The sequence below is a fragment of the Podarcis erhardii genome, assembly GCF_964252035.2.
Source record: "Podarcis erhardii genome assembly, chromosome: 1".
Classification (NCBI taxonomy): domain Eukaryota; kingdom Metazoa; phylum Chordata; class Lepidosauria; order Squamata; family Lacertidae; genus Podarcis; species Podarcis erhardii.
Genome location: NC_138497.1, coordinates 60,691,818 through 60,715,531, shown reverse-complemented (window position 1 = coordinate 60,715,531; position 23,714 = coordinate 60,691,818). Strand labels below are relative to the sequence as shown.

The 23,714-nt window shown below is 43.1% G+C and overlaps 1 protein-coding gene across 8 annotated transcripts in view; it reads right to left on the bottom strand.

The window, feature by feature from the left end:
* NAV2 (neuron navigator 2) overlaps nt 1–23,714 on the bottom strand; it is a 559,460-nt gene that overhangs the window by 230,348 nt on the left and 305,398 nt on the right. Inside the window, exon 1 of one of the 8 annotated variants that reach the window (XM_081882208.1) lies at nt 7,933–8,064. The exons of the other annotated variants lie outside the window; for them this stretch is intronic. Coding sequence (XP_081738334.1) covers nt 7,933–7,983 — 51 coding nt within the window. The 5' untranslated portion in view covers nt 7,984–8,064. Of the gene's footprint in view, nt 1–7,932; nt 8,065–23,714 lie in introns of those variants that run through there. 8 annotated transcript variants of the gene reach the window in all.

The window sequence follows — 23,714 nt, the reverse complement described above, 5'->3', positions numbered from 1 at the left end:
ATAAATAAATACAAATCAAGCTTGTTTTCCCACTAATTTTGATTAATGTTAACACACTCACTTGCCTTTGATCTTTGTTCTTTCCATGGTACTACTTGGCTTCTGAATATTGAATGAGTCACAGAGATGCTTTCTGTTGCATTGATCTCAGACACAGACACCACACGCAAGTGATGTTGCATGCAAATCAACCCATTCTGAACCCACACAAATCCATAAAAGGGTTTTCTCCAGTTACACTTTAGCTTCCAAATCAGAAATAAGTCTTTTTGGGAAAACAGACTTTCCTGTTGGGATTTTAAGAAAGCTTCCTCCCTGCGCCCTCCTTCTATCATAATTCGGGAACTCAGGGGCACACAAGGAAACAGAATGTTGGAAAGTTCAAGACAAAAGAAAGTACTAATTCACTTGCCACATAGATACAATGCTAAATTAGTGCAAGATGCAGATGGCCACCAACCTTCCAATGCTCAAACCACACTTTTGCCAGCTGGGCTTTTTGCTGAGAGATGCCAGGCATTTGTCACTTTGAGATCTACCTGGGAACTATTACATACGCCTTCCATGAGCATGGTATGTGGTTCTGAGAATGTGAAAAACATTCCACTCAACAATCTTCTAACATAAGGGTGTGTTTCAATCTATGCAATTGCTTACAGGTTGTTACTCCTGTGTACCATGTGGTTGTCAACAGTAAAGCTGAAGTCAAAAGCCCACTGAAACCAATGGAAAACATTTCCATGGAATAGCCTACAAATATGTGATATGCACACCAATATTCGTTGTGTTGTTATGAGGTGCTGTGTTGCCTCCACAGGATGTTTTGTGGTTGATCTTACAGTTGTTTTCAGGAATGTTATGATCTGCTCTGTTACTTTGTTGGATTGCTTATATTTCAGTTCAATTGTAACCTGCTCTGACATTGTAAGATGAAAGTGGGGTAAAAATATACTTAATAAATAAAATTAGAAATTCCTTCCAGTAGCACCTTAAAGGTAAAGGTAAAGGTAAAGGTACCCCTGCCCGTACGGGCCAGTCTTGACAGACTCTAGGGTTGTGTGCTCATCTCACTCTAGAGGCCGGGAGCCAGCGCTGTCCGCAGACACTTCCAGGTCACGTGGCCAGCGTGATGAAGCTGCTCTGGTGAACCGGCACCAGAGCAGCACACGGAAACGCCGTTTACCTTCCCGCTATAAAGCGGTACCTATTTATCTACTTGCACTTAAGGGTGCTTTCGAACTGCTAGGTGGGCAGGAGCTGGGACCGAACGACGGGAGCTCACCCCGCCGCGGGGATTCGAACCGCCGACCATGCGATCGGCAAGTCCTAGGTGCTGAGGTTTTACCCACAGCGCCACCCGCGTCCCTTAGAGTAGCACCTTAGAGACCAACTAAGTTTGTTATTGGTATGAACTTTCGTGTATTTTGTTTTGACTATGGCAGACCAACACGGCTACCTACCTGTTAATAAATAAAGCTATTATTGCTATTGTAATAGCTGTAGTGTTTTATTCAATCTTTGATGCATTCAGCCCTGTTAGCCATTGATCATTCCTACAAAAGTGCACCTTACTAGGCTGGAATTAGTAGTGGATTGGAATCAGAAACAAATATTCCCTTGTTGAGAAACAGCAAAACATTCCCACAGTTGCAGGGGGTAGGGGAAAGGGAGCAGGCAAAACTCTACAGCGAAAGTGCTACAGAGTACGCAACTGATGGAGGGGGGGATGTTAACACTGAAGTGGTACTTCTGCAACAGAAACAGTTCAGAGGTAAGCCACCTGTTCAGTTCCTGCCTGCCTCCCAATTCCCAACAGCAACCCTATAGAATTCTAGGGTTTATGCCAGTGTTGGATAAAGAGATTCTAGACATGAAGAGGAAAGCTTGCCGTGCTTATTTGCAAGTCAATAAAAGAAGAGTGCTTTTTCTTCAGCTCACAGCTAGCAGAGTCTTGGGAACAAACAGAAAGTGGGGGTCTCTCACTTCTGCCGCTGCCTTGATCTTTGCCAGAGTGAGGTTTCAATGGCAAAATAGTGGGTCAGTTTGCACATATTCCCATCATACTCTGTGGAGCATGCAGTGCTATTAGCAGTTGGGAAGCAAATGCAAGCAGTAATTGCGTTTCAGAGAGAAACATAAATGTGGTGCTTTCTCGGAAAATAGCAGGTTATCAGTATGATTAAAGGTTAGGTCCCCCTTTAAAGGCATAAAAAGATCATTATGTTTGCCTTGTCTAGAATTTCACATAAACATTTTTTCCATGCAAGGCTTATCTTCCTACATGTAAACTGATAGCAGATGGTAACATAAACCTTGATCATGTTTCAAAGGAAGCATGGTTTCTCTATAAAAGAATTGGATTAATCACTTCTGTATTTTAATTGTCTTATATTTGTCTTAATTGCACTTTTTTAAAAAAGGGGGGGGGAGAAGAAGAAAGATATACAATATTAATATGTAACAATATATTTCAGAAGCAGAAATAGTAACAGCATCACTAAAGCTGCTAGCAAGCTGCTAGCAAGCAGCTTATATAGCAGCCAGAGTCAGAAAAGAAGGCATGATACACAAGAACAAGCTGAGAATGAGAAAGAAAGGGCACATATGTAAAATAAATAAGAGTTATGAAAGTGGGAGGTGGAGAGAGAGAGAGATAGGCTAACAAAGCTTTAAAAGGGGGCAGGCAAAATTGTAGAGGATAAGCCTATCAATGGCTATTAGTCATGATGGCAATATATGCAAGCATTGCATTCAGAGGCATTATGCCCCTGAATACTAGCTTCTGGGGAGCAATACTGGGAGAGATCTGGCTATGCAGTTGTAACCGATCGCAGCTCGTGCAAAGGTGTGCTCTCTTTTTTGGAAGCTGCTAGAGCCCAATCTAACAGTGGTGCAGAAGCACATGTAAAAAAAGGGGGGAGGGCAGGATAGTTCCACATGGCCATCCTCATGCTTCAGAAACTGAGTTACAGTTTCCTATGCATGAATAAGTGCACATTGCACTGGTGCCCTAACCGAGTCAACAATACAACCTAAACAGTGCCATTTGCCATATGGAGCCTCACATGGGGACTCTTGGGGTTTTGTTTTAATACCCACAACCACTTCTGTATTGAGTTTCCGTGCTATGCAAAGACAGTGAGAGGGGCTCATGCTCCAACCCTTTACTATTGCTTTGAGCAGGGTGGCTAGCCTTTTGGACCAGAGAGATGCATTCAGGGTTGGCCAATCCTTCAAGGAGTCAGTGCTTCTTATGGCCAAAACAGTTGTGACCACAAAACTCCCCTCTGCCCACCATGAATTCCTACTTATATATGCTTTTATACTATTGTTTTTCTGGTTTTATGTCATATTTTTGTTTTAATGATATTGTTTATTTTTGAAATAAGCCATTTATAAATGTTTTAAGTAAATAAATGAATGTGCACACAGAAGTACACAGGTCACACTTGCAGACCACACATACACACTCTCCGCATATACTCTCACTCTCTCCTCCACACCTGCACAAAAACAGACATACATTCAGGTACACATCACATGCATGCACACCCACCCACATGAGTGCATAAACATGCACATTCATAGGAGGAACATGCACATAGGAGGAAGATCGGAAATAGATGTGATGGAGAGAAAAAATATTCTTTCTTTGCTTCAAAGAGTGCTGTTGAAAGAGTAGAGACAGTGATTTTTATCTCCCCATCAGTGCTAAGTGGGGAGGAATATGTGATGAACCTGACCAAGTCTTGATTTTGATTCAGTAACTCATTCCATTTTTAGCCCTGTAACCATTTAGAAAGATCAAGTCATAGTTGATGATGTACTTGTTAGCACCTGGAAACCTTTCTTGCAGTGGGCAATCTCCAGGTGTTGAAAGACTGATATAATCATCTACACATATATTTATATACCTTGTAAAACTCCTGTCCTCACAGCCCTTAGAGTAGAAAGAAGCGACAACTAAATATCATCTAATTGGAATCTTGCAATTAACAACAGCCCTCAGCACAATAAATAATTTCAGCATCTGTTTGGCTCGGAATGGAATATCCACAAAGTGTTAACCTCTGCTTTTCTCTCTATAGCAGTGTGGGTCAGCCTGGGCCATGAAAGAGAATCAAGCCTTTTATGGAAGCACAAGCTTTTCACCTGTTCCTCATAACATTGCTAGAGGATGAGAGGGGTTGGGGAAACACACATGCACTCTGGCTTGCACATGCAATGCTAAACCATAGTTTAGCATTATAGGAGAACTAGGCCATCTCCACTGGAGGCTGGTCCATTAAGTCAAATTGAGTGCTGCCTCACCAATATCATTCTGTCTTCAGCCAGCCCCTTTTTGCCTGCCCAGCCCACAAGGTTGCCCTGCCAGCTTCCTCAATCTCAGTTTTGCCCTTGTGGAACCAAGAATGGAAGATGAGGTTGAAACTAGAAATAGTTTACTTTGGCTGCCTCTCATTGACTCTGGCTCCACCTTTTGTTGGTTCCATGCCTAGGTAGTTTTGCCTCCATCTTCCTCTGCAGAGTTGCACAGTGATGATACTGAGATTGAGGAGAAAGCTGATAGGCAGTGCTACCTCTTGGGTTGGTTATAAATAAGAAGGCAGGCAGGTGGGGGCTGGCAGCAGGAAGACTAAGGTTGGTGAGGCAGCATCCCACTTGCCCCTGAAGGACCAGCCTCCATTGATTTGTCATCCGTCTTTGAGACATAACATCCAAACTTGTTATCAATAAAGCAGGCAGCTCATCTGTTGCAGCAGAAACAGAGGCATTCCACATAGCTTCAGCCTTATTCCCTGGACAAAATGACTACAAAAAATGGATACCGGGGGAGAAGAAATTCCCTGAGGACAGCCACTAAAATATTTAAGACATATAGTAAATCATCCAAGATGAACACCATGACATGCACACCAGGTGCAACAAAGTGTAGAAAGCATTTCAGTGCTCTTCTACGCTCTGTGCTATCTGTAATAAAGCAAGAGAAAAGTGTTTACAACATATATAGAGCACTGCCACCATGAAAGAGGAGAGAAGGAAGCAATTAGGTTTCACGGAGTCCAATAAAACCGTGACAAGCAGGCAGATTTGCCTACACAAGGCAGGAGTGGCTGTAAAGCCACTCAGAAGAAACTTCTGAGCGCTATTTGATCCATGAACCAGAACTACAATGCTGCTGCTGCTTTCTAAAGTGAACTGCCAGCCCTCACTAGCTGACTTCAGGATTGTCACCAATGCTTATTGGGCTGATATGTCATGCAACATTGTCAAACTTTGTCATTTTGGAGCCAAACTGGGACATTGCACACAGATGCATGTAGCTTTCTCTCCCCCCCCCCTTTCCTAATGTGAAAATAAGGTTTCAGAGACTGCCATCGGAACTAGAGGAATGGTGATGGGGAAGAGCGCCCTTAATCCTTTCCATGTAGCCCCTCTGTATCTCTTAGCCCATAGAAGAAAAGCAGCTTGGTAGGTGCCAGGGATTTGAGGACAAAAGCCACTAGATCCATCCTATGAAGGGCTCCTACTTTTTGAGGGGAAATCCTAGCGGATACAGGTTCTCCCTTCATTCTAACACAATGACAACAACAACAAAAAAGTCACAATATGTAAAATTATCTTTTCTATGCAAATGCATACAGAAGCTCTTTCAAGACACGGACCTGCAAAGCTAAGAGGTAGTGAATTCCAACAGGCAGGGAAGAGAGGAGACTGATCCCAGCTATCCAACAATGGAAAGAGAAAGGTAGGTCCAGCAAGCTCCCTCTAGTGGACATGAGACAAGCCTGGTGGGCAGCAGCACTCGGTAAATAAAGGTCTGACCTCTGAAAGGCACAGATGTCACAACCATGAGCTGATGTGGGATATGGAACCCTGCCCAGGTCCATGTTACCTCCATTGCACTTTCTGGGCATTGGGCCTTTAGCCTATTATGTGTGGCTGTAAGCTTTCACTGCCAGAGCTTAGCACATCATTGAGCTAAATAAATATTAAACAGCATTAGTTGTATCTGATTATCACTAAAGCCCACAGAGGAGCCCATTGTACCTACTGGATTCTCAAAAGCCCATATAAAGGCCAGAGACAGTCAGTGTTTCTCAGATATCCTCAGCATTCATAGGTAATTTGTAAGCACAGCACCGTGCCTTGCTGTCTGTCCTGACAGAACCCATTTTTTAAAGTCAGCAACCGCAATAAAGGAAAAATAATCACTGAATCACCTGAAGTAGTTTATGTCTATCTATCCGGTAAATGCAAAGGAGCCGAAAATGGGAGGGAATTTTCTTGCTTGTCTCAATTTGCTTTAGATCTTTTTATATCATAAATACAAACCTATCAGTTATTCTAGACTTTGTATCTTAATTTTACCTCTGTGACCCCCATGAGATATGATCTCACGGATCTGCTTGTTGAACCAAGTGTTCTCAGCTATTTGGCAAAATATCAAGTGCTAAAATTGCTGGCATACCCCGCCTTGCATTTTTAAAGCTTCTTTCCCCTCTTTACTTTTTAAAGCTGGCTCAGTTTCCCCATGCATTTAGTTCCTCCTCTTTGTTTGGGAGGCCCACTCCAAAGTGGCTCAGATGTTTATGTTTAAAGAAAGGGCTTTTGCTACACCTGCGTAGCCCATTCTCTTAGCTTCCTGATTTCCGGAGCATAAAAAGGCAGGCTGCTGGAACAGGAGCCACCTCTCATCTCAACATGCCTGGCAGCAGCTCAAGCCATGCTTGGGCAACCCCTGTGCTTAACATGCACCCTTTCCTGCCAATTCAAAAACAACAATAATTCAATTTTCTAAGAGGCACTCACACATGCCAAATCGGAAACCATCCTGATCTCCCAACCAAGAATGGCTTTTGTATCCAGTAAGATCATCCATAAACTGATGATGACTGCACAAACAGTCCTTCAAATGTAAATAATTTTTTTAAAGATGGGAAGTAATTTTGAATGACAGCCATAGAGATATGGGTTTCAATTAATGCTCCACGCGAGTGATGCTCTTAAGGCACTTTCTACACTACAGTACCAATTTCCCAGGCATACACTGGTTTGGGGCCCCTTGACACTTGGAACAAACCCTTGGTATTGAATTCTAAACTTCATAGGAAACATATTTAAAGTGAAATGTGCACAGGAGTGCAATTTCCATTGTTTAATATAATCCAATAGATGGATAAAGAATAACACTCTTTAAAAAGAGCAGTTGCTGGCTCAGGTTTGGAAGCAGATTTCCAAAAGCCGCTAATGTGCAGACTCCCTAAGTTTTTTAACCCACAGTTCCAATCTTGGCACGGGGAGTAATTGGAAAAGACAGGCAGACGTTTGGGTTTCCTGATCTCATTTGCGCTGGGGGAAATGGGAAACCCACAAACTTTCTCTTTGCAAACAAGGAGCTGCGGTTTCTTTTTAACTCTCTTGGGGAAATTAACGGGGAGGTTTTTTAAAAAAAACAACGAAGCGATCAGCAAACCTAGCGCCCAAATGCCTGCGCTTGAGGAATCCTTATTACAGCAAAGGGCACTGAGGCAATCCAGAGAAGCAGGGAGGGAGGGAGAGGAGGAAGTAGCTGAAGAACAAAGTATAAGCACCATCGATTTCTATTTTTCTGCTTTGAAAGAAGCTTAAGCTAGGAAAGATCAAACTACAGGCGCAGCCATGCGTTGCAAGAAAGAAAGAGAGAGAGAGAGAGAGAGAGAGAGAGAGGAGGATCTGTGGGGAGATCGGCCTCTGCTTCTGCACTCCTGCTTTGCTTAACAGCTTTATTCTGAACGCTGCGCCGCTTGGAGCCAAACTCCAGCAATGATGCCCAGAAAACAGCACACACAAAAATGCCATCCACACGAAATGCCCAAGGCACATGGCGAGAGGGTCTCCAGCAGACTTCCTCTTCACAGTTATCACCAGCGTGCAATCGGAAATCCTTACCAACTTCATGGTCATGTTGTTCTGTTCCCAGCGCCATAGCATCACACTCATTTTCCTCGGCCAGCGCACCCAGCCAGCAGCACCTGCCCAGAGGAGCCAGCACCCAGCCAGGCTACGCGTCCATCTCACGCGTGCTTCCAGTACCTTAACATCCCGCCGCTACAGAGAGCTTCATTCCCCTCTGTTGGGTTAAGGAAAGCCTCTCTCATCTTGACGGTGTTCTCTGCAAACTTAGCTCTCTAGTCGTGCACGGAGCTGAGCTAAGACCATGATGCATCAACTCCTCTCTCTTTCTCTTTCTCTCTCTCAAGCCAAATCAAACAACTCCTCAAATGAGCTGGAGGAGGCAGCTGGGGCTGCAGGAGTGAAAGAAGGACAAGGAAGTCTCCCTCCCCGCTCCCCCCCCCCCCGCCAACCACAAGCACTTCGCAGATTGGGCATTCCTGGTTCAATGGGCCGTTCATCGTTTCTGAAGAGAATCCCGTTTAACCCCTTCGGGGCGGGAGTTTGATCCGTGAACCGGGGAAGAATGGGAGCAGCGCGCAGAACAACGGGCCCCGCATGCGAGGAAGGAGCGAGGGTAGGGCAGGCGGGGAGTTAAAACGCCCAGAATTGCTTGCTCCCTGCTTCAGCCGATTTTGCAAACGGAGCTGCCGATTTCAAGCGCATATCTTCAGGTTTTGTGTTTGATTAAAGAAGAAGAAGAAACTAGGCTGGCATAAGCCATCAGCTGGAAAGGTAGCACGTGCTCTAGGGTGACCTGGTGCAATAGGACTTTTATTTTCCTTTCAAATTTGGGCAGGTGTACATCCAGGGGGAGTGGCACTGGACGACATTTTCTCTTTTACAAAACTGCAAGAGGAATCCTATCTGAATCAAATCACAGAGGTGGAAAGGGAGCTCGAAGTCCAGCCCTCTGCCCATGCAGGGAATCAGTTGTTCCAGCATCCTTGGGACATATGAAGCTACTGGATGCTATCAGACATTGATCTGTGCAGCAAACTCTCTCTGGCAATGGTTTTCTAGGGGTGCCATCAGGGATAGCAGTTTGGGGCACAAGTTTGGGCCCTCTCAGCAGGATAATCAAGAGGACCCTTAAATGCAGCAGAGCAGGCTTACACATTGTGAAACAGCCTGCCAGCCCACCCCAACCCATAGGGATGGCTGAGCTTTTTTTAGGATGGAGTGCAGGCAGAGCAGGGTTGGCGACCAGGTACACTTGCCCAAACTCTCGGAGGGCTAAGCAGGGACCAGCTGCTTTTTTGTTCTTTATTCTAACAAGACTCCCACCCTGGGCCTCAGACAAGCTCTGTACGGGCCTGAGGATAGGTGTTTCCTGGCCAGGAACTGCTGGTGGCAGGGGAGTGTCCTTGCAATGGGAAGAATAGAATTCTAGAATTGGAAGGGACCATGAGGGTCATCTAGTCCAACCCCTGTAATGCAGAAATCTTTTGCAGAACATGGGGCTCGAACCTATGACCATGAAATTAAGAGTATCATACTCTACTGACTGAGTTATTGCTGGTGGTTCTCCTGACAGTGATAGCACAATCCCTCTGTTGTTGTTGTTTTTTTATATGCAAAGCAGACTTTGCAGTAATGACAGAAATTCTGAGATAATTTGCTTCCTTTTTAATATACATGCCCCCAATCTTGTTCCTTCTTTCAGGCAGTGTTTCTTCCCACCTGCCTTCAACAGTGTTGTTGTTGTTTAGTCATTTAGTCGTGTCCAACTCTTCATGACCCCATGGACCAGAGCACGCCAGGCACTCCTGTCTTCCACTGCCTCCCAGAGTTTGGTCAAACTCATGCTGGTAGCTTCAAGAACACTATCCAACCATCTCATCCTCTGTCGTCCCCTTCTCCTTGTGCCCTACATCTTTCCCAATATCAGGGTCTTTTCCAGGGAGTCTTCTCTTCTCATGAGGTGGCCAAAGTATTGGAGCCTCAGCTTCAAGATCTGTCCTTCCAGTGAGCACTCAGAGCTGATTTCCTTCAGAATGGATAGGTTTGATCTTCTTGCAGTCCATGAGACTCTCAAGAGTCTCCTCCAGCACCACAATTCAAAAGCTGGAGGAGACTCTTGAGAGTCCCATGGACTGCAAGAAGATCAAACAGTTTAAGACAACCTAAAGGATGCTGCCAATGAGCCAGTTAAAGTTACACCACAACCAATGGTCAAGCGGCATGCACTGCTTTCATCTGTTAAGGGCCACATATCCTTGGGGAAATGCCAGCAGCTGCATGCCAGTGGTGGGTTGAACCAAGCCCAGCAGTGGGTGGGACACTCGCTTTCTCTATTCCTTCCTTCCAACACCCTTTTCTCTCTCTTTCTGATACATGCAACTCCCTCTGTCTTCCACCCCACTCAGCAGGCTACAGCTGTATGGACAAGTTGCTCTTGCCAGAACTGATTGCTTGCAATGGGCTTTTCTCCTTCCTCCTTCCACTGCTCCAACAGCTAGGGCTTTTCCTGTTCCTCCCCCCCTTTCCCCTTCTGTTATCCTCCCCACCCATATACGCACTGAAAATAAGCAGCGGGCCATGTATGGCCCATGGGTCAGTCACTCCTGCCCAGGGGGATGCACACATCCCCATTCTTGTCAAACAGTCTTCTGGCCAGTTCAGTAAGTTGTGACCAAGCATGTCCGTGCAGATGAGGATGCACATCCACATCAGATACAGGAAGGGAATCCTCCTTCCACATGTAGATTTGCCTTGTGGATTAGGCAGCTGGGTTCAGGACAGAAATCAGTATTGTACAGCCACCCACACTCACTCGCTGAAACATCTGCCAATATCTGCAACTGGCTTCTGTGTATGTGCAGCCATTGGTAGGCACATATCTATATGCAATGTCATTGCAACACTGAACCGGGCTCCACTAAATTCACTAGGTACACATTTTGATGGTGAATTGTCTGGATACTCGTGCCCATTCAGGGCCACTATCCACTGCTCACAACTAGAGTCTGATCAGAAGCTGCTATATCTAATAAAGATAAAGATATTGCCCAACTTTGGAATCCAGAGGGTTTTTTTTCCCTTATGGACCAACACAGCTACCCTTGGTTTTGAGGAGTTTGGGGTGGGTTTCTTTTTTATATTTAACATAGATTCTTCTGGGCTGATGGTAGTGCAGTATGCAGTCTAAGGTCACCACATCAGATATCCAATCAATGGAGTCTAAGGAAATTAAGGATATGTCCAGCTAGCAGGTTTCTATGCTTTAGCCAAGCACTAATCCAGGAGCACGCAAAGCACATTCTCTTTCTTATCCCATAATATGCTATTGTACTTTTGAAAGGATTTTCTGATCTGCTTGGCAAGCAAAACTTTTGCCAGCCTCAGAGACCAACAAAGAAGTCAAAAGGTTTCCCTGAGCTACAGTTTTAAAGCAGATGAGGACAGACACCTGCACAGTTATATCAACATTTAAATTCATCAGGTTCACTTAGCCATTATAGAACGAGCTTTTAATTCTTTCTCAAAGGTATAAAGGACTCTTCTTCATTTGCTTTTGTGGCAGCAAAATACCTTGCATTGCAAAACCTTCTGAACTAGCCGGAGTGAGTGCCCCACTGAAAGGTCACCTCCAGGAGGTTGGAAATCTGAGGAAGAAGGTCGCAGCCTGTTGGCGGGCTTTGGAAATTAGATGCACGATTTGCAGTAGGGTCAAAGGCAGCTACAATGAGCCAATGACAAATGAAAAGATAAATGAATATGAGGAAAGGGGGAGAGAACCTTGGATGTGAGGCCAAAGGGATTTCTATGGGAATTACATAAGTCTTCTTAAGCACAGTGCTCACGCAAACTGCCAGGCCCTTCAGAGCTTTCCTTTTAACTAAATTTAATTTGTCCCTTCCGTGCTGCTGCTGACCCAGTGGAAGCACTACACAGCCTGCCACTTAGGATGTTGTCACCCAGCTTCCCAACTGTGCCTCAAGGAGGTTCAGGCCAGAACGTGCAGCTCAGGGAAGGATATGGAAGAAGGCTCTGGGCCATATCTGTATTTTCAGTGCTTCCCTGTGGTTTTCAGAAGCTCCTTGAACTAAGTGGATGTGACCCAGGGTTGCTCTGACTTAGAGAGGAAGAATTAGAATGGCCTCCTAAACAGAAGCCAATTAAGATCCAATAGGGCCCAGCTGGCTGATCGACAACGAACCAATAAGCAGCTCTTATTTCCTCAATTATTTCACCATCCGTTCATATAGCTTGCTTGCTCTCTTGTTTTCAGTCACATGATTCCTTACACACCTCCCTCCTGTCTTATTTTGTTTTCCTTACTGCCCCCTACTTCTGATAGCCCCAATACTCTTTCCCCCCAAACCACTGCAATGACTGCTGTTCCCCCTCCACAGCCTTTAGAACATAGGAACATAGTAAGAGATTGTTGGACCAGGCTAGTGGCCCATCTAGTCCAGCATCCCGTTCTCACAGTGATCCACCATGCCCTAAAGCAGGCTTGGCCAAACTTGGCCCACCAGCTGTTTTGGGACTACAACTCCCATCATCCCTAGCTAACAGGACCAGTGGTCAGAGATGACGGGAATTGTAGTCCCAAAACAAGTTTGGCCATGCCTGCTAAAGGGAAGCCTGCAAGCAGGACCTGAGCACAAGAGCACACTCTCCCTTCTTGTGGTTTCCAGCAACTGGTATTCAGAAGCATTACTGTGCCCAGCTGTGGAGGCAGAGCGTAGCCATCATGGCTTGTAGTCATCAACAACCTTAGCCTCCACGAATTTGTCCTCTGTCCTCTCTGACCCCTGTCACTCCTTCCTTTGCAATGATTGTGCTGCCGCCCCTGCCTCTCTTAACAGTGTTATTACTTAGCATTACAGTTTCTTGAAGTCTACCCACTTGACATTATTACAGAGGCCTGTTATGGAGACCTGATGCCAGCCCACCCCACAATCTCAGACAGTCCTAACATAAAATCTTTGCCAACTACCTTTGGAGCATTTTCTACTTCTGGTGATTTTGTTTGCTATATCAACTTGAATCTCTTGGAACCTGTTCAAATCCCCATTCAGCTATGAAGTTCACTGGGTCCTTTACTCTTTCTTCTTCTTCTTCTTTTCCTTTCACTGGGTGACCTTGGGCCAGACACTACCTCTCAGCCTAACCTACCTTGCAGGGCTGTTGAGACCATAAAATGGAGGGTGAGGGATAACTGTATACACTGTTTTGAACTCCATAACGAAAGGTGAGATATAAATAGAGTAAACAATTAAATGAATATGCAAAAGGCCAAAAAGTTATTGGGGCCCATGGTGGATTAACTGCTTTATCACTTCCACAATCATTTTCACCATTCCTTCAAAGCAGAACTTTTTCTACAATGATTTTCCAGAGATTCAATTCACAAATTCAATTACAAGTCACCAAATGTTGGGTAATCTGTTCATGCATGGATGAACCATCCCATAACTTCTACATGGCAAACTCTAAGAATGCTCCTACAGTAACAGATTGTGACTATTATGCTGTACAATATACAAAGCATACAAGATATACAAAGTATGCTAGAACTTCCTGAGTATGATAGAAAACACAGGGACTTTCATCAGCTTAGAAACACAACAGAATACAGTGTTACTAGAAAAAAATTAAACCAGAAATCCTATTTTGTTCCCATCATTTTCTAAAATACAGCCCATTTTGGACACATTCATTTAATTGAGCTTTTTTGAACTCAAGATGTATTTTGCCTCCAGAAGAAATCCTGATAGCATTGCCAGGTGTAATTGACACTTGTTTCTTTCTTTTTTAAAAAATAAAAATAAAAAGCAGTAAGGCTTTGGAGTTTCTTTCATCCTCTTGCAGAACTTCCCTAATAAGGAGCTCCTTGAACAAAATGGAAGAGATAAGATTGGAAGTGGAGTTGGCAAAATCCTTGCTATGACCTTTTCCCTCCTCCCACAAGCAACCTTTAGACAGCTCATCCTCCAGTGCTGTGTGTTTGACTCCACAGAGACATGCTGCTCAGACATTCTGCCTTAATTTAAAAGGGTAGGATGGCAAGGGCAAATACATACAATTCCTTTAAAAAATAGCATTTATCAGGATTTCACAAACCCTTTTCTTGAAACTACTGACATTTAGCAAGGAAGGATAGAGGTGGGGGTGGCCAAGGAGCTTTTTACCAGTACATGAAATGCATGTCAGACTAAAAAGCTTGTTAGCAGCCCTAATGGGATGTTAATGGGCACTTAAGCATCCCAATTAATGTGCAAAATAATGCTCTTGTTATTCATTGATGATTCTTCAATGACACAGAAAACAGGTATGAGTCCTGCATTCAGCCCCCTAATGAATATAATTCTAACTCCCAGGACACAAAGGATACTGTTGGGAAAACAAGAGGAAACAGATGTTGGGGAAATTATGAATGAATTCAGAACACATAAACATTGTCAATACATCAGTTACTAGAGGGAAAGAAAAACCCATTAACTACTTACCCATTGTGTTGCCATGAAAAATATGCATAACAACAACTGGCTAGCTAGCATTTAAGCTTCTCCGTCATATTAGATTCATTACAATTACTTTGGCTTTTTATTTCTGAGTTCTCTAACTCAGTTACAACTATTCATTAATTAATGCATGAAGCCTACTAATAGAACACTTTGCCATTTACATTTGCTGTTTACTTGAGTTAATGCTGTTATAACATCAGGCCTAACCAAGCCAACTCAGAAATAAGCCCTGGTAATCCCCCCCCCCCCCAGTTTGTTAGTGTTTAAAGTGCCATAAGGCTTTTTGTTGTTTTTACTGCAACAGCTACACATCTGGACTTTGTTCTGGAGTGACTTCACACATGTTTTCTGAGTCTTGTAACTGCAATTTTATTGTGGTATGAGCCTTTGTAGACAAGAGCCTGTGTCATCAGATGCAGATAAATGCCAGGTTATGAAAGCTACTGCCTATAAAGCAAAATGTTTTTGAATGGGATTTTCTGATGGAAATTTTCTGGAGAATAATGAATAAGATCACAGTGACAATTATTGATGCGATTGAAAATATAAAACTCTTCCCTCTACAGCAGAATCTATGGCCGAATCTTTTCAAAATAAAGATGTTTCCATCAGGATTTCCGATTTACTGTATCTGCTGAATTGTGTTTTTATTTTATCTATTCATAGAACTTGTTAGTTGCTTTATCCTGCCCAGGGCAGCCTAAAGCAACCTACAACCAATTAAACAGACAGACAAAACCCCTCACATTAGAACCTGGGGGGGGGGGCGTATTTGTTGTCGTTTAGTCATGTCCGACTCTTCGTGACCCCATGGACCAGAGCACGCCAGGCACACCTATCTTCCACTGCCTCCTGCAGTTTCCTACCTACTTCCAAAAGGCCACAGAGAGTTAAAGGCCACAGGCCTAGTTATAAAGGGAAGTTTTTGCCTGGCAGCTGAAGATATTTAACAAGGGCAACAGGAAAGCCTCCCTGGAGAGAGAGCGTTTCACAAATGGGGAGCCACCGCAGAAAAGGACCATTTACATGTTGCCACCCTCTGGACCTCCCATGGATCCATACCCCTTAGAGAGAAGATACAAATCTATTTATTTATTTATTTATTTATTTCATTTTTTAAAAAATGTTGCTTGACTATAAGGGAAAAACTTCAAAGCAGTTTACAAAAAAAGATAAAACAATAAAATGATCACTAAGAAATTTACAACCACAATTAAAAACATAGGAAAGTTAAAACTGCAACAGAATTAGCTGAAACAAATTAAACTTCATAAAAATACCTGGTTAGACTTGTCTAAATAAGGTTTTCAGCCTCCGCCAAAAAGAATACAGTGAGGGTGCCCACCTCAGATCAATAGGCAAGGAGTTCCAAAGTATCAGTGCTACCACACTAAACCACTGAGTTTTTACAGATGCAGTGCCTAAGATATTAATATTTGTATTTTAATGCACTGGTAAAGGTAAAGGGACCCCTGACCATTAGGTCCAGTTGTGACAGACTCTGGGGTTGCGGCGCTCATCTCGCTTTATTGGCTGAGGGAGCCAGCGTACAGCTTCCGGGTCATGTGGCCAGCATGACTAAGCCGCTTCCGGCGAACCAGAGCAGCACACGGAAACGCCGTTTACCTTCCCGCCAGAGCGGTACCTATTTATCTACTTGCACTTCGACGTGCTTTCGAACTGCTAGGTTGGTAGGAGCTGGGACCGAGCAACGGGAGCTCACCCCGTCGCAGGAATTTGAACCGCCGACCTTCTGATCAGCAAGTCCTAGGCTCTGTGGTTTAACCCACAGTGCCACCCGCTGTGCATATTAAGCCAATGGGCCAATTTTTTTCTTGTTATTTTTCTGTTGGTTGCTATTTGTTGTTTGTGAAACATCTTGGTATTTCTTTAAGCTAATAACAATAACAACAATGGGCAGAATTCAATGTAGTCCTAAGTGGAGTATGCATACATGGAACAAGGTCTGCTCATGTGACTGGGTATTCCTCCTTCTCATCACCCTGTACACCCCCTAAATCTGTAATGGGGTTTCTTCCAAGCAGATTTAGGGAGTGCAGGAGATGAAGGGTGAGGAGGGGGGAAGTCCCATTGTGAAAGTGAAATTCCCTCCCTATGAAACTACACTTGGTCTCTCCAACGACTTTCTGGCATCAACTAAAGACATACCTGTTTACTCAGGTTTTGGGGTGATAAAAATGATAAAGACCCTCAGATTGCATGATGGAAATGCTTTGGACTGATATATATGATATTTAGTTTTTACATGTTTTGATTTTCGTTAACTGCTTGCATTTTATGTGATTGTGCTGTATACCAGCCTAAGTTCCCAGGGCAGAAAGGGCAGTCTAGAAATAAAATAAAACAAGACAGCACATGACCCCCAACAAAATCTGTATGACAGAGAAAAAAGCTTAACTGATGACATGCATTCTTTATTTCTCTTGCAGAAGAGGACAAGTGGTGCTTGCTAATCCTTTTCAGGAAGTTGAAAAATCTCTCTTGGTTTCCCCTAATAGTGCTTCCTGGATCAATATGCCCAGAAGCAATGACTGAAGAAGATATAATTGATCATGTTGATTTTGAGGGGTGGTTAAGTAAGACTTGCCACCTGCTTTAGAGGGACACACAGGAACACATCTGAGGATGGATTTTACATGCAATAAAATTGAGATCAATGCAAATAAATTATTTATCAAATTAATTTATCATTTGCAGAAGCATTAGGAAATGTCTTTGAACAACATTTTAAACTGTAACAATGAATATTAATTTGCAGGGTGTTTTGAAGCAAGAAGTAGGGTGGATAAAATGAAATGAAAGTCCAACTCATTTTTTTTTAACAGGCCAAGAATCTAACATACATCCCTTGTATAACTAAGTAAGAGATGAGATTGTCTGAAATCTTGGCAAGTTTGAGTGCAAATGTTGTAGTGAACATAAGCAGTGACAAGAAAGCAGCTGTGGAAATGGATGCCCTTGTATATTGACAAAGCTTCTGTGGCTGCTTCATCAGCCCTTGAAAACCAAAGGCCACTTCTAATGAGCCAACAGTATTCCACATTTGGTTTTATGTTCCATCATGACTGAATCAGATTGTGTTGCTTTGATGGCTTTACAGCCCTATCCATTTATTTTTGGCTGTTTATTGCAGCATTATCTTTGAAAGCATTCAGGGTTTCCCTGCCCTTCTTATTATGCAGCAGTGACTCACCAGATTTACTGAGGCTTATCATTCAATGATCCCTGGGATGACATCAGCATCCCCAAAGCTGGACAGTTCCACTCACTTCAAAGATTTTCTCCCTTGTTCTTCTCCCACCACCTCCCTTGCTCAGAGAGATTACTCAGAGTAGCTGCTAAATTACAGTGTATTATTCACATAGTTTTCTCTATAGTTTGGAGCAGCTCTTCATGGAGCTTCATATTTTCCCCATCCCAAATCATAATGAGGCTAAGACTCCAAGAGGAGCACAAAAAGTTCTGGTTTGGAGAGATTTAATCTATGCACATTCTAATAAAGCAGCTGCCTCAAAATACTTGGGTGTATGGAGAATATAAATTCTGGGGCTGAGATTTCAGTTGGCGCATGAGAATTTTAAGCGCCAAACTGAAGAGTGGGGGGCAGGTGGCATATCATCTGATTGTCTTGCAGCTTTGGGGCACTGTCAGGATCTGGTTTGGGTCAGCAAGCTCTGATAGAGGAGGAGGTAGAAGAAGCAGAAGAGGGCTGAATTGTGGGAACCTGGGTTGGAGGAGGGTGGGGCCTCCCCTTTCCATCTCAACTTCATATGGAAGGGGAAACAGGGATGCCAGCTATCCCCTTTGATCTTCCTGTAGATAGGAGAACCTCAATGGAGGCTGGGGAGGGATTTGATCAGCTAAGGAGGAGGCTGAGCAGGAGATGGCAGTGACTGAGCAGGAGGGTACAGTCTTGTCACTTAGAACAGCATCCACCCAACCCAACGAGGAACGTGCTTGCAATCTCAATATTCCTACACATGGGTGTAGCTGGGGGAGCAGCTCCCCACAATCCACAAAAATTATTGAAAAGCATTGAAAGTACTCGAATAACTGAGGTTCTGTTCCTCTAGCAGAAACCTTTGGCTACCCCCTTCAAAAATCCTGGCTATGCCCATGTTCCCAGAAAATGAGAGAGTCTTATGAAGGAGTATGCCATGCCTTGTCTTTATTTTTATTTTTTTAATAATATTTATTAAGGGTTTTTTGATTACAATATAAAAAGGCAAGCAAAAATATTATATATCATAACATATTTTCTTATCTCCTTTGGACTTCCTCACATCTCCCGCTCCTGCGTTCCAAATTATAAAAATTAAACCAGCAATTTATCACCTTATCTCCATCCTTACTATCTAATTTTCCAATGTTATATCTCAAATTTTAGATACGTTTATTTCACTCCTTAAAAAATTAAACTTAGCCTAATAATTATCTAAAAATTTGTTTTTTCTTGAATTTGACTTATCTTCATAGTTCACTTCATCTGTTTCAATGCTGCCAAGTTGTTTATAATCAAGCATCCTGCTTAACATTCATACATTTTACAATATTTTTGCAAGTAAATCTTAAATTTTTTCCAGTCTTCTTCTACCGTCTCCTCTCCCAGGTCTCGGATTCTGCCAGTCATCTCGGCCAGTTCCATGTAGTCTATCAGTTGCATCTGCCATTCTTCCAGTGTGGGTAGATCTTGGGTTTTCCAATGCTTAGCGACAAGTATCCTTGCTGCTGTTGTTGCATACATAAAAAATGTTCGGTCCTTCTTTAGCACCCCTTGGCCGACAATACCCAAAAGGAAGGCCTCTGGTTTCTTAGGGAAGGTATACTTAAATACCTTTTTCAGCTCATTATATATCATTTCCCAGAAAGCCTTCACTCTAGGGCAAGTCCACCAAAGGTGAAAGAATGTTCCTTCATTTTCCTCACATTTCCAACATTTGTTATCAGACAAGTGGTATATTTTTGCAAGTTTGACTGGGGTACCATCTATATATCATTTTCATTACATTTTCTTTCAAAGCATTACATGCAGTGAAATTCAGCCCAGTAGTCCACAACCTTTCCCAGTCCTCAAACATAATATTATACCCAATGTCCTGTGCCCACTTTATCATAGCCGATTTAACCGTTTCATCTTGTGTGTTCCATTTTAACAGCAAGTTATACATTCTTGAAAGTACCTTAGTCTTAGGCTCTAACAATTCCGTTTCTAACTTCGATTTTTCCACCTGGAATCCTAACTTTTTATCAAGTTTGAAGACTTCTTTAATCTGAGCGTAGCCATGCCTTGTCTTTAAAAGCTTGATTGGATGGATGGAGAAATTCATTGGGACATCTTCACTACCTCTATCCAGTTATGAACTTCTTGCCCTACTCCTGAACCTCTGAACTGTGACTCCTGTGCACTGTGTCTGCTGCTGAGTCTGTATTGTTACCTGCCTGAAATAATATATCTCTCTTATTTAGAAGTAAAAGTCTCTGACTGTGCATGTTGGGTGGAGGCCAGGTCATTCATATCTTTTTGACAATTATTTCATGATTTATAGCCTCATTTATTACAATGTGATTTAAGTGCAACTATCTCTCTCTGGATTTGGATCTTATTGCATAAAGCCCTTGATATAATTAACAAAGTTAAAAATGCTTTAAAAGAAAAAGAAAGTTTTGTATTCTATGGCTCTGATCCAAAGAGTTTCCTGCATGAGTGGAAAACACTTCCTGCTTGTATAATGGTGAGTTACTGATTCCACTGATTTTCTTGTCTAGTGGGAGTCCCTCTCTGTGTGCTACTTCCCACACCATTCTGGACGGTGTCCGGATGTCAGGGAACTGCCGTCGGAAAGGCAGGCGGTGGAGGGGCTCTCGGAAGCGAGGAGAGACTCAGCAGCGGAGGAAGGCACCAGCAGGGGGAGAGAGGGAGCTCCCAAAGAAAGAGAGTCGGAGGGATGGCTCAGGGAGACTTCTAGCGAAAACAGTGGTGAGGTCTCAGGACCTCCTTGAGGCACACCCATTCCTCGCCGGAAACTGTCGCGCCGAGAATCCCGAAGACGCGTTTCCGTCAAGGAACTTTTATGTTGGAGTAGATTCCGCAGACGCCCACTGTCGGATTCTGCCAGCGATTAAGGGAGTCATGCTTAAGGGGCTCCGCTGTAGACAGAGTCTTGAGAAACATGCCCAAGATCTGAGGGACTGAACTTTTACGCACAAGTAGCTCATCATCCCATCACACCTGAGTACCAGGAGCTGCTTTTCAGTTTGGGCACATGAAGATCCAGGGCCAGGAATTCACCTGTTTCTTGAAGAATTCGAGCCAAAGTAATTAAGCAAAATCATCTCTCTCTCTTTTTCTTATTATGATCTAGACAGTTCTAGAAAGGATTATTATGATTTACCTGTTGGGGGGGGGGTTCGCTTTATTTATGCACAGGATTATCAGGATTCTTTCAGAAGTCAGCATTGCAACTTCCTGCTCACATTTGATGAAATGAAATATTACTTTGTTGGCTACAGAGCTTTCAGAGATGCCTTCCATGAATTATCTCCACGTGTCACTGACAGACCTCTACGAAGAGAGAGATGGTGCAATGAACTCTGCTTATTCCCATTTCTGCTCAGGTTAGACCATTTAATTCTGAAAACTGGTTGCAACCTCATTAGCCTGGTTTTAAAAAACCAAAAACCCAACAACCTTGAGTTAAAATAGTCTTGAAAGCAATATCACTTTCCCCTTTCTGAAACAATTTGTTCAATTACACCTCCTCTTCATTTTCCTTTACTTTGATTATATTCTGGCATGGTGAAGCAATTAAGTCTTGGCAATACTGGAGAGGTTTTAGGTTACAGTGTTAAAGCAGTTTCAAACTGTATAAGCTGCCCATGACCTTCCGAGAAGAAACTTTACACATAGAAGCCTACCTCTGAAATAATGATTTAGAATGAAACTAACAGGAAAAATGACAGGAATGTTTTCAGCGGGCAAAGTGAGGTGTGGTCAAGCAGGGCAGCCAACACAGACCTGCTCAAAGACCATTGCACTGGAGACATAAGTTGCAGGATGAAGACTGAAGCATGGCATGTTTTCCATCCAAAAACAGCAAGCAAAACCAAAATAGCTTATCTTTTATAGAAAGGGCACACTGCACACTGTCTGCATATCTAGTCTTGAACATATTTTAACTTTTAATATTTAGTAGTCTAAAGTAGTAGCCCAAGAAAGGATTACATAAAGCTGGTACATGCAGGCTAGATTTCCTATGTGCTTTTAATGCTTGCTTTAGGGTGGAGAATTTTGGCAGGCACATCTTTTCATCTAACTGATCTTTAAGAACATTCCCTTTTTTTCTGGGAATACATTACAGCAGGACTTTGGGGGTTCTCTTCTGATTGCAACATCCCCTTGCTGCATGAAGAGTTAGTTGGGAACCTATAGGGGACTTTATGTGAAGTAGCTCCACTTTGACTAGGATGTTGGGTATTCTCTGTTGCACACACAAAACTGCCTGGGTGTAGAAAGAGAACACTTGGGATCCCTGCCATTGGTTAAGGTAAGTTTATACAAGGTAGTTCCAGCATGGGAGAGTGTAGCTCTAAAGACTGCACCAAAAAGAAAATTCCTTGCAAAAATTCCCAAAGCAGCACTCTGGTAGTAAATGACAGAGTGGGGAAAATTTTCCTGCAGTTCTTAAAGGTATGTACTACAATACTCTACAAGTCATGATCTAGGGACTTTAATTGAGTGTAGGTGGTGGGGGAGCTATTCACTGATACTTGAGAATGTCAATGAATTCAGATGCCTGATGGGAGTCTCCACCCCCATTGCTCAGCCCGCACACTGAGGTCCAGCTCTGAGGGCCTTCTGGCAGTTCCCTCACTGTGAGAAGTGAGGTTACAGGGAACCAGGTAGAGGGCCTTCTTGGACGTGGTGCCTCCCCTGTGAAACGTCCTCCCATCAGATGTCAAGGAAATGAACCACTTTTAGGAGAGACCTGAAGGCAGCCATGTATCAGGAAATATTTAAAGTCCGATGTGTTACAATTCTTTATATATGCTGTAAGTTGCCCAGAGTGGCTGGGGAAACTACTACTACTACTTCTTCTTCTACTACTACTACTATTAACAACATTTGATCCCCATATTACTTTGACTATAACATCTGTCAGCAACCTCTACTGCAAATGTTTGTTTTGTAATTGCTACAATAGATGTGTTTCTTATAATATCAAATGTACTCCTAACACATTTTAATAACTGTTCTAATTCCAATTATGCATGAACAGAACTTTCCCCCCTTCTTTTTCCATCTCTAAAATTTCTCTGTCGCAAATAAAATCTTGTTGAGTTCCCCACCCCTCCATTAACCTGGTGCACCCTGGATTTTGCTTGTGGAAAGACCCATGGATCACAATGTTTAAAGCTCAAGGGATGCTGAAATATAAACTAGACATAAACATCTGTTAGGAAGAGAAAGGGCTATTTCAGGCTGCCCTGGAATATAAAAGACAAGGCACACAAAAGGTCAAAAGATGGTTTAAGAGCCCCAGGAGGTACCTCCTGGTAGAGCAAAGATTGCAAGGTGGTGCATTCCTTGTAATAAAACAAGAAATTTCAACAAAGATACAAAATTGAGATAAATGGCTTTTACAAGGTTTGGCTGGAAGCATATGCAGCTCTTTTTGCTTCAGTCACAAAAAAAGTAGAGCCTGCAACCACTCATTTTTTCATCCAAATTACAAATTGGGAGGAAATGACTGTATCCTTGATGATCGTGATAAAAGCAACTCAGCAGAAAGAAATGAGTAAACGTTCTTTTTAATAAATCCATAATAGTGCTTTTGAGACTGCAACCCAGAACACTTGGATAGGGAAGAAGCCCCACTGAACGCAGCAGGACTTACTTCTGAGTAAACAACAAGCATAGGCTTGTATTGCACATGCCTACACAACCTTGTTGACTGACTGCATTTGGATGCAATGATGAATGATTGGTTTTTTATTCCTGAGCCTCAGGCTCAGGCTCTTTCCCTTCCCAGCTCTTCCTTCGAAGTGGCTGCAAGCAGATCAGAAGCTAGAAGGAAGAGATCAGAGAGTGTTCTCAGTTGTGACACTCTGACTGTGGAATGCCTCCCTCTCACCAATTTGATGGGCATCAACTCTGATGGGTTAAATAGCTTGTGGAGGGGGGACAACATCTCCTCATTGGACTTCTCAATTCATTATATTTGCTGCTGAGTTTTAATGTTATGATTGGTTTATATATATTGGCTTATTTTTGGTTATATT